The following is a 14,547-nucleotide window of genomic DNA, read 5'->3' on the forward strand; positions in this document are numbered from 1 at the left end:
GACTTGCTTTGAAATGCCAGGAATTACAAACAGATTTATTGATTTGTGAGTAAATGAATACAGAAAGTGTGACAGCATCTAGGTTAAATCTTGTGCTGCAAATGATAACAATAAAAGGCTCAAATATAACAAAACCAAAGATTATAGATACTCAACAAAAAAAAAGACTTTCCCCATCACTTAAAGTATAACTGATCGAACTACTGCATTCAATTTGGCCTCCGAAACAACAACAACTAAGCTCAAACAACAACAACAACAACTAAGCTCAAACAAACAAAAACGAGTAAATAAGATTTTCTATGCAAACTGGGCCTTTTTATCTTTAAAGGTAGAAAAGCTGGTCATCCAGCTTCATATTGGGCTCTTTGTGGATGCTCTGACCCACAAGGAAAGCCAACTTGTGGGCGTACTGGCAGGGAGCAGGCACTCTGATGATCCCCTAAAGCACAAAGAAAAACAATCAGGCATGACCAACACAATGCCAAAGCCAGTGACATTTACACAGTCGGGGAAAATTATTTGATCCCTGCTGAATTTATACGTTTGCTCACTTACACAGAAATGAAGTCTAATTTTTAATGGCAGTTTTATTTTAACAAATACAGAAAAAAAAACATATCAGAGTTATGAATGGATTCACATGTCACTGAGTGAAAAAAGTATTTGATACACAAGTAAAACACAAGTGGGTACTTGGTGAAGGAACTCTTGGCCAGTACAGCCGTATAGTCTGTCACCAGGTTTGCACACATCTCTGGAGTGATTTTGGCCCGGTCCTTTTTACAGAAACTAAATCCTTTAGGTTTCTCAGTTGCCACTTGGGAACTCAAAGCTTAAGCTCCCTCCACAGGTTTTCTATACAATTGAGGTCTGGAAACTGACTAGACCACTCAATGACCTTAATGTACTACTTCTTTGGCCGGTCATCATCATGGTGGAAGACTGATTCGGACTAGGGCTGCCACGATTAGTCGACTATCAAAATCGTCGACGACTAATTTAATAGTTGATGTGTCGTTTGAAGCTTTGTAAGATCCCAAAAGACGCAGGAATAAGTAGGAGTATTTAAGGGTGTAATAACGGACTGAAGCAGAAGATGGCAGCACTGCATGTACAAGGATGCCAGCTGCCGTTAAACCTTGAAGAAGAAGAAGCAGTGTCCCAGAATTCGTAGCGCGGCCCTGCTCAGTTTCTAACAATGGCGGCAGCTAGTTAGTTTTAACTTTACTCTTATTATTCTTTCTGGGTCACAAAATAAACGCTTAACATATTTTCAGGCGAGAATGTAGCTGTGTAAACTTCAAATATCTGCTCAGTTTATCAAGACACCACATATTTTCAAAAGCGCTCCGACGTTTTCGGAGACGCCTGTTACCCACCAGCTCGATAGCGAGCCGGGGTTCAAGGCTCACCAGAGCCGGTGAGAACACCGGACTCCCGGCAAATCGTTTTCAAACCCAACGCCGTCTTTCACTACTCAGGTTAAACATATATAAGTCAGTTAGATAACTTAAAAATTATCGTTTGGCTTTTTTATTTTTTTATTTTATTTGTTCCTGAGTAAATCGGTTTGGCTGAGATTAAAGTTATAGTTTTTACACAGCTGAATAAACATCAAGCAGACAACTGATTATCAGAAGTGTGAGATGCGCGAGAATATACTCCGGTGTCCTGTTATATTTTAGATAGCAAGGAGCAACGGCTGAGTTTATTAAACTCCACCGAAACAATCTGCAGATTTCACTAAACTTTAAACTATCATCTTGTCTTTATTTTTAGTTAACACATACCATAAACACTTAAAGCTGTAAACTAATGATAGTTATATAAGAGCAGATGCTGCTGGTGCAATAAGCTGTACGCTTTACGTCCAATGGATGCATGATCTGATTAGTCGACTAATCGCAAAAATAATCGGTGACTAGTCGACTATCAAAATAATTGTTTGTGGCAGCCCTAATTCGGACCCACCTTTAGTCTTCTGTGCTCTTATCGGAAAAACACCTCCAAAGTACAAAGTTTCCACCTTCATGTTTGACTGCAGAGATCATGTTCTTTGGTAATACTCTGCATTTCTTGTCCTACAAACTAGGGCTGCCACGATTTGTCGACTAGTCACGATTACGTCGACTATCAAAATCGTCGACGACTGATTTAATAGTCGACGTGTCGTTTGAAGCTTTGTAAGATCGCAAAAGACGCAGGAATAATAGCAGGATTTAAGAGTGTAATAACGGACTGAAACAGAAGATGGCAGCACAGCATGTACAAGGATGCCAGCTGCCGTTAAACCCCGAAGAAGAAGCAGCTGTGTCCCAGAATTCATAGCGCGGCCCAGCTTAGTTTCCAACAATGGCGGTAGCTAGTTAGTTTTAATATTACTCTTATTATTCTTTCTGGGTCACAAAATAAACGTTTAACATATTTTCAGGCGAGAATGTAGCTGTGTAAACCTCAAATATCGGCTCAGTTTATCAGGACACCACATATTTTCAAAAGCGCTCCGACGTTTTCGGAGACGTCTGTTACCCACTAGCTCGATAGCTAGCCGGGGGCTAGGTCACTAGCGCCGTGAGAACACCGGACTCCCGGCAAATTGTTTTCAAACCCACCGCCGTCTTTCGCGACTCAGGTTAAATATATATGAGTCACTTAGATAAATTAAAAATGTTGTTGTTTGGCCTTTTTTTTTTTTGTATTTTATTTGTCCCTGAGTAAATCGGTTTGGCTGAGATTAAAGTTATAGTTTTTACACAGCTGAATAAACGTCAAGCAGACAGCTGATTATCAGAAGTGTGAGATGCTGGAGAATATACTCCGGTGTCCTGTTATATTTTAGATAGCAAGGAGTTTATTAAACTTTACCGAAACAATCTGCAAATTTCATTAAAATTGAATAAACTATCATCTTGTCTTTATTTTTAGTTAGCACCTTAAAAGCTTAAAGCTGTAAGCTAATGATAGTTATATAAGAGCAGATGCTGCTGGTGCAATAAGCTGTAGTTTTACGTCCAATTGATGATGATCTGATTAGTCGACTAATCGCATAAATAATCGGTGACTAGTCGACTATCAAAATAATCGTTTGTGGCAGCCCTACTACAAACACAGCGGGTTGAGCTGATGCCAAAGAGCTCAATTTTGGTTTCATCTGACCGCAGCACTTTCAAAGCGTTCTCTAAATCATTTAGTTGTTCACTGGCGAACTTAATATGGGTGTGCCATGTGCCTTTCTGGTGTCCGTAGTCCCAGCTGCCTTCAGATCTCTAACAAGCTCCTGGCATGTAGTTTTGTGCTGATGACCACCTTTCTTGTGCACCCCATGAGCAAAGATCGTATGTGGAGCTCCAAACCGAGGGCAACTGATGGTCATTTTATATTTCCAGATAATTGCACCAGTAATTGTCACCTTCTTACATCCCATTCCCCGTTTGTCCTTTGACAGCTCTTTTTCAATTACTGAAAAATATAATTAATTGAAGAAATTGATTCTGTAGACAGGTGTGCTTTATAATTAGACACTCTTGAACTCCTTGATTGTAATTTGCCAATTTGAGTCAGAATTCTGGCTGGGTTGTAGGGGATCAAATAATTATATCACTCATTGATTTTTGACTGATATTCTCCCTCCATTAAAATTAAATTGTATTGCTTTGTAAATTTCTAAATTAGAGTCGATCATTCAAAAATGTCATCATTTAATGAAAACTCCTTAAAAACACTGAGGAGAAAGACACCTGATTATGACCAGTTTAGATGAAGACAACATTTTCAGTGTAGAAAGATTTCTACTCAAAAAGGTCACTCTGATGCCAGCCTACCTGCCAGTTGTAGTACATGTGGCAGAGCTTGTAGGTGAGCCGCTGCATGTGATCTGGCTTGAGTCCACTGGTGTCATACACGACATTGTAGTGGGTTGGTGAGACACTCCCACTGCGAACAGCTTGGCTCACAATATAGAAGTCATACCTAGAAAACAAACGTGCAACAGTACTGTCACAATACAACTGCTCCTATGTAAATATCAAAAGACCGTTAACAGCTTAAAAAAAAAAAAATAAAAAAAAAAAACCCGCCCCCCCTCAAAACAAGACGTACCACTCTGGCCGGGTGACCTCTGCGTCAACGATGGTGCCAGGAGGAGGATTGGACACCTTGCCATTTATGTGGGCGAAAAACCTGCTGCTTATGCGCTTCTTCACCACCACCACACTCAGCTTTGGGCTACAACAAAAGGACAGAGGCTCTGGGAAAACCTGACACTTCTACTAAATAATCTCAACTTTGTTCTTTTGATGCTCAGGAATAAATACTAACAGCACTACAAAAATGTCCATGTTCCAACCAGTCATTTTACTTTACTGTCCTTACAATTCTCAAATCAAAGGAAGGAATCATGTATGACCATTTGTGTTATCAAATGCAAATTTAACTGCCTCTGAGGGCAACCGTTTTTAGAGATTTAAAAAACACCATAACCGTTGGAGATGTAAAAACTCACTTGTAGTCTTGCCCCATTGACTTGATGGAGTCCATGATCTGCTGAACCTCATAGTTCACCACACTGTGCAACTGCCCATCCCCCACTCCGTCTCGGTAAACGATGATGCGTGAAGGCAGACAGCCATTGAACCTCAAATACTCTTTCAGGGCAGCTGGAAAACAAAGTGTTAAGACAGTTTCTGAGATCCTCTGTGTATTTAAAAGTAAAAGTTTTTGAAATGACAAAAGAAACTTGCCACTCAAAGTCTTCTTCAGCTCATCCATGATCTCCTGACCTTTGTGCTGCAGCACACACTTTGAGAACCACCTTGAAAAACATTTGAATCATTAACTGTACTATTGCATTTAAAGGCTGGGAAACCACACACACACACACACACACACACACACACACACACACACACACAAAACGCCAAGTGAGGCCTTGTTTGCACATGTTGAACATAACCGAGAGCATTGCACTGCTCCCAGTGTGAATTCCCAACTCAGTTACAGAAACCAACCTGCTCATGCTTTGGTTGAGACTGGCCACTAGAGCACCAATAGACCTTTTCCCAGCAGCGGTGTCATGGTAGCAGTCGATGCCCACGATCATCAGCTGTTTGAGCTGCACAAACATGACAATATCACAAGGGGTTGCCACAGCAGGTAGCTCCGGATGTATGACTTAGCAGATTTTCTTTCTTTTTCTTAATGTTGGACAGCTACAGAACCATAGATGATTTCTGCACCTCCAGAGATCAAACTGGGGATCTATTTTTAAGAAGTCATCCCAAGGACAGTCAGAGGCATTGTGAACCCAATCAAACCAGTTTTGGATGAAAGGGGAAAAAAAAAAAATACATTCTCATCTAAAGCACCAGAAAGTTTAATCAATTCAAAAGTTACTACTCTTTGCTTTCCAAAACACCTTAAACTTTAATCTCTGACATCTGAAGTATTTAGTTTGTGTGGGACTTACAGGGATTTCCACACTCCAGAGTTCCCCTCCCATCTTGCAAGCCATCTGCAGCGCAATCTTTGTAGCTATAGTCATGAGTGCCTGAGGTCGGCTGAGGGTACGGGCCACCACACACTGGCTGGGAGTGGGGCAGTCCACACAAAGGAACTTCTTAACGCTGTCATACTTATCCTTCCTGTTGTTGGGGAGGACTACCACCACCTAACAAACAGAAACACCTTGAGGTCTGGTACCGCTTTGGGAAACGTCAAAATTAAGATCCCTGATGGCAAAAATGCAATGTGACATAACTACAATACACTGACCTGCAGTTTCTGTCAGTTATAAAAAATGGCTACAATTCGAGCATTTAAATGCAAATGTGGTTCATAAAAAACATTTTAGACCTGAAAACTGAAATGTAAATGTACAAGTGTGTGCACTTCACACATCACCAACCATCTCTATCTGGGGTCCAACACTGTGCCGCAGGGCTGCGAGGAGAGATTCCTGATGATCTTCATACTGTATCCTACAGAAAAACAAGGATGCACGATAACGTTTGTGAATTAAAAGACAAGAAAAAAAAAACCTACAAGTGTTACAGTCAAAAATTTCACTTTACATACCATTGTGATAAAAAAAAAATGTGTTGCAGAAATACTTAAAAATGCTAAACTCACATGACAGGTTTTCCCATGGCGATTCCCAGTGGGCCTGAGACTCTGCTGAGAGTCTGTAGAAGAGAACTGGCTTCATTGCCGTTACGACGGGTGTGAAAGAGGAGCCAGTTGTTCAAGGGAGGAGCACTCATCACAGCTAATCCACGCATCTCTTTGGTCCAGTCAGCGGCCCAGGGGTTGTAGTCATACTATGTGATAATTATATTAAACATATTAAATGAGCCCTTAAATGTATCTGTTTAATTAACTGAGAAGAAGAAATTATACCGATCTTGACCCCTGGTAAATCCTCTCCACAGGGAGGACTCTGCCAGCCAGATTTAGAAGTTGCTTATCAAAGCTGAGTCCCCACTTATCCAACTCGGCTTGCGCGTCAGCGTTCCTGTGAAATAATTTAAGCAGTAAATCAAAGCCAGGAATCTTACAGACAGAACATAATGACGAAGAAATTTGCAGTCAACTTTTGAGTATATTATCAGAACACCCAAAGTGTGTCTGAGATGAAGACAACTTCTAGGAAAAAAAAAAAAAAATCAGAGCTTTAATTGTCATGATCAATTGAAAATATATGCCTCAAAAATCACTTCTCTTAAGCACAGTATAGATGTGACAAGTCCAGTATTAACACTAAATCATTGTTTTATATATTATTGCCTAGCTATTAAAGACCACCTAGGCAATAACTCAAAACAATCCGTTTATTTCTATTCTGATTCTGATTCTACTAGTGACTGTCACCTACCTCTGTATATTAGTGATAAATCTGTTGAGGCGTCCCTCCCTCTGCTCTGGGGTCAGTCTGGTGTGGGTACTCAAGTCCTTCATGATGCTGAAATCAGCTCGCATCTTATCAGTCAAGCCTGTTAAACACAACCAATCAAAATGTAAAATATCCAATTCCTATAAAAAGTTAGTTATAATAAAACAACTTCCTTGTAAAACACATCTGAGGCCAATGTTTCAGGTATCAGAATAAACAAACTAAATACCTTCTTGTGGATTACTATTAGTGAATCTAACTGCAAACATTTCTGACTTGTACCTTGTTGAAAGTGGTACATACATGTTTGTAAGATTAGCATTGTAACTTTAATGCAGACGGACTGAGGTCCTTAGACGTGAAGCGTATATTTACAGATGCCTGCAGATGAACAAAGAGGCACATTTATCCGAAAAGGGCCAAATGGCACAGAATAAGGTTAAACCTGTTAGGTAGCACAGCTCTGGGATAAGCATGGCTGGACCAGGAGGTGGCGCTCCAGCAGGACCCATCCTCTTCACATAGCTGATCAGCAGCACCTGGTTTTCATCAGTGATGTCCAGGCCATATTGCTAAGAACAGGAAGTATAAATATTTGAGTGTGGACTGAAACTGAGGCAATTTACCATAAAGTTACTACTTGCAGCACTTTAAAAACTTTGCACCAGTGACACTAAATGCAAATTCTTTCTTAAATTTTGCATCTGAATTTTAGCCCTTTAAATAGTTAGATAATTTTAGTTCCATTTCTTATATTTGCCTTTGCCAGTAATTGTCCATGTAATGAGAACTTGAGGGCTTTTTTTTTTTTTAATGTTGAGTGCACAATACCCACACTCTTGTAGTAGTTCTTAAAGGAAGTGTCAGCATCTCCCCTCTTGAATGTGTTGCTGGGAGTGTGATCCCAAGCAATACCATCAATCCGGTAGGTTTTGTTGTTGTACCTAAACATTAGAAATAAACACAAGTAGTAAGTCACATATGATTACACATAAGCACTGTGAAACTAATGCATCAGCGCACAGGTGTCGAACTCTAGGCCTCGAGGGCCGGTGTCCTGCAGGTTTTAGATGTGTCCTTGATCCAACACAGCCAATTTAAATGGCTAACTTACTTCCTAAACATGTCTTGAAGTTCTCCAGAGGCCTGGTAATGAACCAATCATTTGATTCAGGTGTGTTGACCCAAGGTGATATCTAAAACCTCCAGGACACCGGCCCTCGAGGCCCTGAGTTCGACACCCCTGCATTAGAGTGATACACATCACAAGTACAAAAACAAGATGCTAAATGCAAATCTTACTTCGTGAGGATTATGAGCCCGACAAGCTCCTTCTCACAGATCTCAGTAAAGCGTTGACTTCCACATTGCTGCCTCAAGTTGACCATAAAGTCGAGGACTGTCTCACTGCGCAGCACCTTGTGGCTCACGTCAGTGCACATCATGATACAGGACTCGTACTGCAAGATGTTGGTGGTGTACCCTGGCCAGATGGTCAACCTAGCATAAAATTTTAAATAAATACAAATAATAATTATTTTTTTAAATTACGTAATTTAAAAAAATAATTATTGCTTTTACTTTGACATTTATGAGGAGTTTAAAAGTTTCAGATCTAACCGACACCATCAGGTTTTAGAGGAAATTGTTTTAGCTAGTAATGTTTTTTTTAAATACCTGTTGATAAGCAAATACCCCCCAAACCCTTTTCATCTGGCAACTATGCCAGGCACAATCATGTATGAGTGGGCAAAAACTGTGAGGACTTTGCCTGCAGACGGTCGATGTTACTGTGTACTGAGAAAAATAAGTTCATTCATGTTGATACATGTAAAAACTTTTGCAGTTAATGTTAGGCCTTAAATTTTAATATAAGAAAAAACAAAAGAACTATACTTGTGCTGTGGGATGTTAAGGGGATCACTGGGGCTGTAGTAGTTGCGTCCAATCTGCTGCATGTTGAGAATTCTCAAAATCCTGTAGACATTAAAGCTTCCAGTCATCAAAAATACTTTGGTGAGTTGTACCAACGTCAAAATGTTTGCAATTAAATGCAACTATTTACTTTACCGATCAACAATCATAAACTACGAATCAGTTGCAAATCACTTCATTAAATTGGCAGACGCATTCGAAAAATATTGCTGCGCATCACTTTTTAAAAAGAAGCTCTGAAAGGTGGAAAGCTTACCTTCGGAATATGATATTGTAAAACTGAATGCACACTGGTGAAGAGGGTGGCAGTTCATTCGTCAGGGTGATTGTTATCTGAACCTTCTCTCCATTTCTGGTCTCGCTATAGACCACAGTCTCCTAAACACGAGGGTTAGACACTGGATAAGAGGAAAATCCAGGCTTGTCAAAAGACCACAACTTTCCAAGCCACCAAGCAACGCCTTTGTCAACTCCTGTGCCATTTATAATATAACAACTACTACTTTGAAAGAATTACAGGAATTCAGTGTTTTGCAATCAATAACTCCAATCTCTCAAGAGATTAACACTAACCTGATCATTCAGGCTGACTGATTTATGGAAACCAACTCTTTTTACAATGATAACGAACAGGCAATTCCATCTGCGTGCACAAACACTTTCTTCATAACGCGCGATGTTTGGAGCATCACAGTACCTTGCTGTGCAATCTGTTCGGCAGAAAAAGCAGAGCTCCATCGAAGCTCCGTGCTGAGCCAAGTGTTTCCTCGTGCTGGAAGAGGAGCGCAGATCTCAGGCGTCGCGACTCCATTTGTGGTTTGAAGTCCACATGGTACTGATACAGAACCCACTGAGGGCGGGACAGGATGCGAAAGAAGTTTGCGGTCAGCTGAATGGGATTACCAGTTACTCCTGAGGAAGTGAACACACACAGAATTTTAGTAGTAATTTTCAAACCTCACAGATTACAGAAAGTTACATTTGGCATCATTTCGATTTAAAACTACTGACCGCATTTGGATTCCTTCACATGCTCCATTGCCTGCCTCGTGTTAACGCCTGCATCATGAAAATCCCGGCGGCGTCCACCTCTTTCTCCAAGCTTCACCTGCTGAAATCCAGCTGAAATCTGTAGAAGAGCTAATGAAAACAAATGAAGACTGTTAACAGTCCACATGCACTAATATGAATGTAAAAAACAACAAGGCAATAGTGTCGGTCTACAAATATATAATCTGCATTTTACATTTCTAGCAATGCACAGAAAGTGTTATCGAATCGGACTGCCTTATTTCTTTGCACAATTAGAAGAGATGGTTTCCTCTGCAGTGCAGTCCTCATCAGTTTACATTTTTAACTTTACTTATAAATGGAGTAAAGAAAGGACAAACAAAGATATTTAACAGAAGAAATGTAGCTCGACTTTTTGTTTGACTGCACCTTCTGCACTGAAGGGTCCTGGAGCACCTTTCTGCCTCCCTCTACCACCCAGGTCCCCCGCCTCTGGGGGAGGGGCAGCTGCTGGTGCCGGCTCTTGGGCCTGACTCTTGAAGAAAAAAAAACAAAAAAAACAAAACAAAAGGAAGGTTGGAGAAGTGACGTCGCTTTAAGCATGGTCATTCTTTTCACGAGAAGGAACTTAACTCTGCAGACACATTTTTGACAATTACTTTTAATGTGCGCATCCAAGAATGAGATAAATATACCAGAGAGAATGTTTTCCCTTTACATTTTCCACAGCACATTAATGCTGCAAGTTCTCAGTATTTTCTGTAGTAAATAAAGAATTACGCTTGGAAAACGTTTTTCACACCTCGGCTTGTTTCTGCATTTTATGCAACAGGGTGAGACAAAATTATGTAAAATCATTTTAATCTGGAAAAATTCAGATTTAAAGTCCAACTTTAGAAATGACTGCCACTGTGTGCCGTTTCACTTTTAACAGGTGAGAAGAACAATTACGTTCTGTAAATGAAATGCTGAGCATGTTTTATGCAGTACATGTCTTTTTCAAAGAGTATGGGCAATGACAACAGTGAGTCCTGTGGATAATGGAGAGAATTCCCACTGTGACAAAAAAAAAAATAAAAAATGCAGAAATGCAGTCCTGACACATCATTTTTCTTAGTTTCATGAGTCACTTCCATTTTATTTATACAGAATGGGTTAACAGCTAATTATTTCAAGGTATTTTATATAGTGAGGTAGATCTTGATAATACAAGCACAAAAACAAATGGAGCAACCCTGCTGGTGCATGTTTGAGGCAAATTTCAGTATAGAGGGAAAAATACTGGCAGTCGGCACTGCCATCCCTCAACCTTTTAACTCATATGGTACCAATTTGAAAAGCCTAGATGATTTCCTTCTCCAGTTTTGAATTCACAAACTTGTCCAGTGCGCATGCCCAGCGGTGTGAGGACATCCTATAAGCCTTTTCCGGGTGAGGGGTACAAAAGAAATAACAAAAAAACCCATAATAACTTGTTGGCATTACAGATACAGACCATTGGGTAATATAAGGCTTGGCACAGTAAATATCAGCCTGTTGTCTTTCTATCGGCCATGCGGCCTAAGCTGTATGCACCACTGACCCCTGCTGAATCAAAGTAGTTAACCAGCGTGTAACGGGAATATGATTTTTTTTAAAGGATTATTTAACAGTAAATTCAAAGGTGTCCTTACCGCTCCAGGTGCTGCAGTCTCCTGCCCACGCGCTCTTCCTCTGGATCTCGCTCGTGCTCTGCCAGTCATTTTCGCCCCCTCTCAATTTTTTCGGCTGATGAAAAGCGATACTCTAAATTTTCAGCGATTAAAAAAATGCAATTAATTTTTGCCAACCAAAATTTACCGTTGCAAAAACATCAAGGCCCTCTACTTTTACCCCGCCGCCATTTTGTGATCAAGTAGAATCGTTATACCTGATGCTAGCTAATGACCACATGCTAACGAGAAATCCGATTTTTGTGTACGATTGTTTTACAGAATAAAATGTGACATTCTTGTTTGCACATTAATTGCATGCGTTATCCAAGATTTTGACTGTAAATTGTAGCGTTTTTTGTCAAATAAATAGAGACCAATGCGTTAGCTAATTAACATCTGCCCATTAACGGTAAGGCTATCATTAATCGATTTCAATATCAACTTTAAGAGTCACTCTCAATATTTACTGTCGTTTTCAACACATGTTGTATGATATTAACTAAGAATACTCACTTTATTTTTTTCTTTTCTTATTATAAACCGTCCTAACTTTCCCTTACAGCAGGTGTCCCGGTCAAAGAGGAAAATGAAATGTGCACAATGTACTTATAGGCCGCATCACTGAAAAAATTAATACGCTACTGAGTTTCATCGACTTTCTCAACAAACGTCTTGAGATTAAATAATGTATTTAATCCACATATCAACCATATATTATAAGTATATTATAATTATATCCGGGCAAAACGGACCCATCCATGACGGGATACCTGTAATTACAAAATGCACTCCCCCCCCCCCCCCGGAACTATGTTTTTAAGCGGAGTGGTTTAACCTGATACGGTGGTTGTGTGTGCATTTTTTTAAAATAGTGTGATTTCAATTTTGGCCACTAGATGTCAGCAAAGCTGTAGAATTAAATTTACAGACTCAGGATGACCGCTAATACAGTTCATCCAGCCTCTGATGCGGGCCTTAAACATATGGTTGCTGGTTGTTGGCCTGAGATTTCACCCGACAGGCCAGTAAGAACCTGTAAGAATGTTTCCTAAAGAATGTTTCCTAAAATTTCACCTTGACAAGGATGACTTAGAGTGTGTACACCATATAACATAATCTATAAAAGATTATCTTCTTAAAAATAGCCTATCAGTTCTTTTAGCTAGTATTAAACCGAATGAAGGTGAACAAAAGAGGGCTGTACAACTCACTGAATGAAAGTCAAGTGATAACTGTGAGTGATCTTTTCATGACTATATAGATGAGGGCCTTTTTCCAAGGCAATGAAGGCTTTGTGTCATTCAGTTTCTGTGCAAATGTAAACTTATCACCATGATGACAGAAATGTTAATCCAGAAGTGTGTTAAATGGCTTACACAAAGTCAGCAGTTTCTTTCAAGGCCTACCTAATCATGAGCCATTATTTCCTCACAGACTTTGCCTCTCTTCTCAACATCTCACCATTTAAAACACAACTTGGCACCTCAGAGGGCATTTTTTTTAGGAAGATGTACGCAAGTCTTTCATGTCTGAGATCTAAGAGTGATTACATATTCAGACCTGAGGGATGAATCTGCGAGGACCTGCTTTAGTCACTGTTTACCTGCTGGAAGGAGACTGAAGGGAGCTAAAGGCAGAGACATCAGTGTCATCAAGTCAAATTGTTTGGTAAAAAACAGGAAAGGATGTAACAATCTAAAAAGAAAACCCCCAAAAAGCAAACCTCCACTATGATGTATGTCTCTGTAAGCTCATTAACAGCTACAGATGCAATTCAGCATTACTCACAACATGCACCTCCAAAAATATTCCAGTACTGTAAAAGCTTTGATAAAGGAGGAGAAAAAATCTTCAAAAACCACCCTATCTCTTAAAAAAACAACAAAGGCCACTGAAAAAAGAAAAAAACGGGGGGAAAATGAAAGAAAAAGAAGAAAACGGGGCCAGAGAGAGGACTGCAAGCTGAGTGGTGTGAGGCTGAGAAAGGTGCACCCTGCCAGGGACGTTGATGAATGCGCTTCAGGCTTCAAGCTCGCCCTGCAGCCCCCAGCGGTGCGGATTCCACGCTTACGCTAATCATGCTCTGCGAGATGCTACGGCCTCGAAGCTGATGAAAGGAAACACGCAACACAGTTAGGCTATCAAAACTGGCTGCACAGTCACAAACACACACTCATCACTCCTGCATCTATCATCAACACAACCGAGAACATCGTCATCGCCGTCAAGAACGTGTCTTCATATTGATATTCATAGTTTTCAACCTAATTTCCTACTTTTGTCATTTAAAAAAAAAAACCCCAAACAGGATCAAAGCTTTCCTTCAACATAAATCGCAGTGGCTCCATTAAGCTCGAACCCCTGATTGCAAAAACCAGAACAAGAGGGGATTCTGCATATTAGGGATCTACCGTGCCACAATGTCAGTAAGCGGGTTAGGAAAATTAGATTATTCTCTTCCCGGCCATGGAACCTAATCTGCTCCACATCAGCGTGTTCCCCTTTAAAACAATCATGAGATTTCATACAAGCGGCACGACACTACAGGCATATTTTGCATGCCATGTCTAAGCATTTTAAGCTTTTTTGTGGCCTTAGGGGTTGAGGTCGGAGCTAGAGATGCACTTCACGGCATGAAACAAAACAGAAAAAGATTGTGGTCGGGGGGGATGCAGTAAAATGACTTTGCATTTCATGATGCCAGGCTCCTTAAAATGATGCAGCCATGCACTGTATCACAGGGGTAAAAAAAAAAAGTTATTTTTCTCCACGGGTATCCAAAGCCCATGCAGAAGAAGCAGTCAAAGCAGACACATAGTTTGTAAAATCTAAAACAAACTGTGTTGGTCTATTTATAATGAAGACGGAAAACAGTTTCCGGCTTTGTTAGTGATGCCGCACAGCTGGTGTTGTCAGAATCGCTGAGGTTCAATACCAACAATCAGTCCTCCGGAACAAGGAGACGATCATTTCCAAGCAGTCGAAAAATGCCAAAGAGAACGCTTTTATTCATCAATA

The 14,547-nt window shown here is 40.3% G+C and overlaps 1 protein-coding gene across 1 annotated transcript; it reads right to left on the bottom strand.

Annotated features, from left to right (window-relative positions):
• Positions 1–14: 14 nt before the first annotated feature.
• On the bottom strand, positions 15–13,931 carry piwil1 (piwi-like RNA-mediated gene silencing 1). The gene is made up of 21 exons (XM_026188017.2): positions 12,043–13,931; positions 11,509–11,620; positions 10,265–10,370; positions 9,836–9,964; positions 9,522–9,736; positions 9,081–9,202; positions 8,786–8,866; positions 8,192–8,389; positions 7,725–7,833; positions 7,335–7,461; positions 6,872–6,989; positions 6,397–6,511; positions 6,130–6,317; positions 5,906–5,978; positions 5,468–5,668; positions 5,010–5,113; positions 4,743–4,813; positions 4,505–4,658; positions 4,102–4,227; positions 3,825–3,972; positions 15–442 (listed from the first exon to the last, which is right to left on the bottom strand). Exons 2-21 carry the CDS (start codon positions 11,575–11,577, stop codon positions 326–328), a joined length of 2,571 nt encoding a protein of 856 aa, XP_026043802.1. The 5' UTR covers positions 11,578–11,620; positions 12,043–13,931; the 3' UTR covers positions 15–325.
• Positions 13,932–14,547: the final 616 nt, after the last annotated feature.

Source organism: Astatotilapia calliptera, chromosome 12 (genome assembly GCF_964374335.1).
Source record: "Astatotilapia calliptera chromosome 12, fAstCal68.1, whole genome shotgun sequence".
Lineage (NCBI taxonomy): Eukaryota > Metazoa > Chordata > Actinopteri > Cichliformes > Cichlidae > Astatotilapia > Astatotilapia calliptera.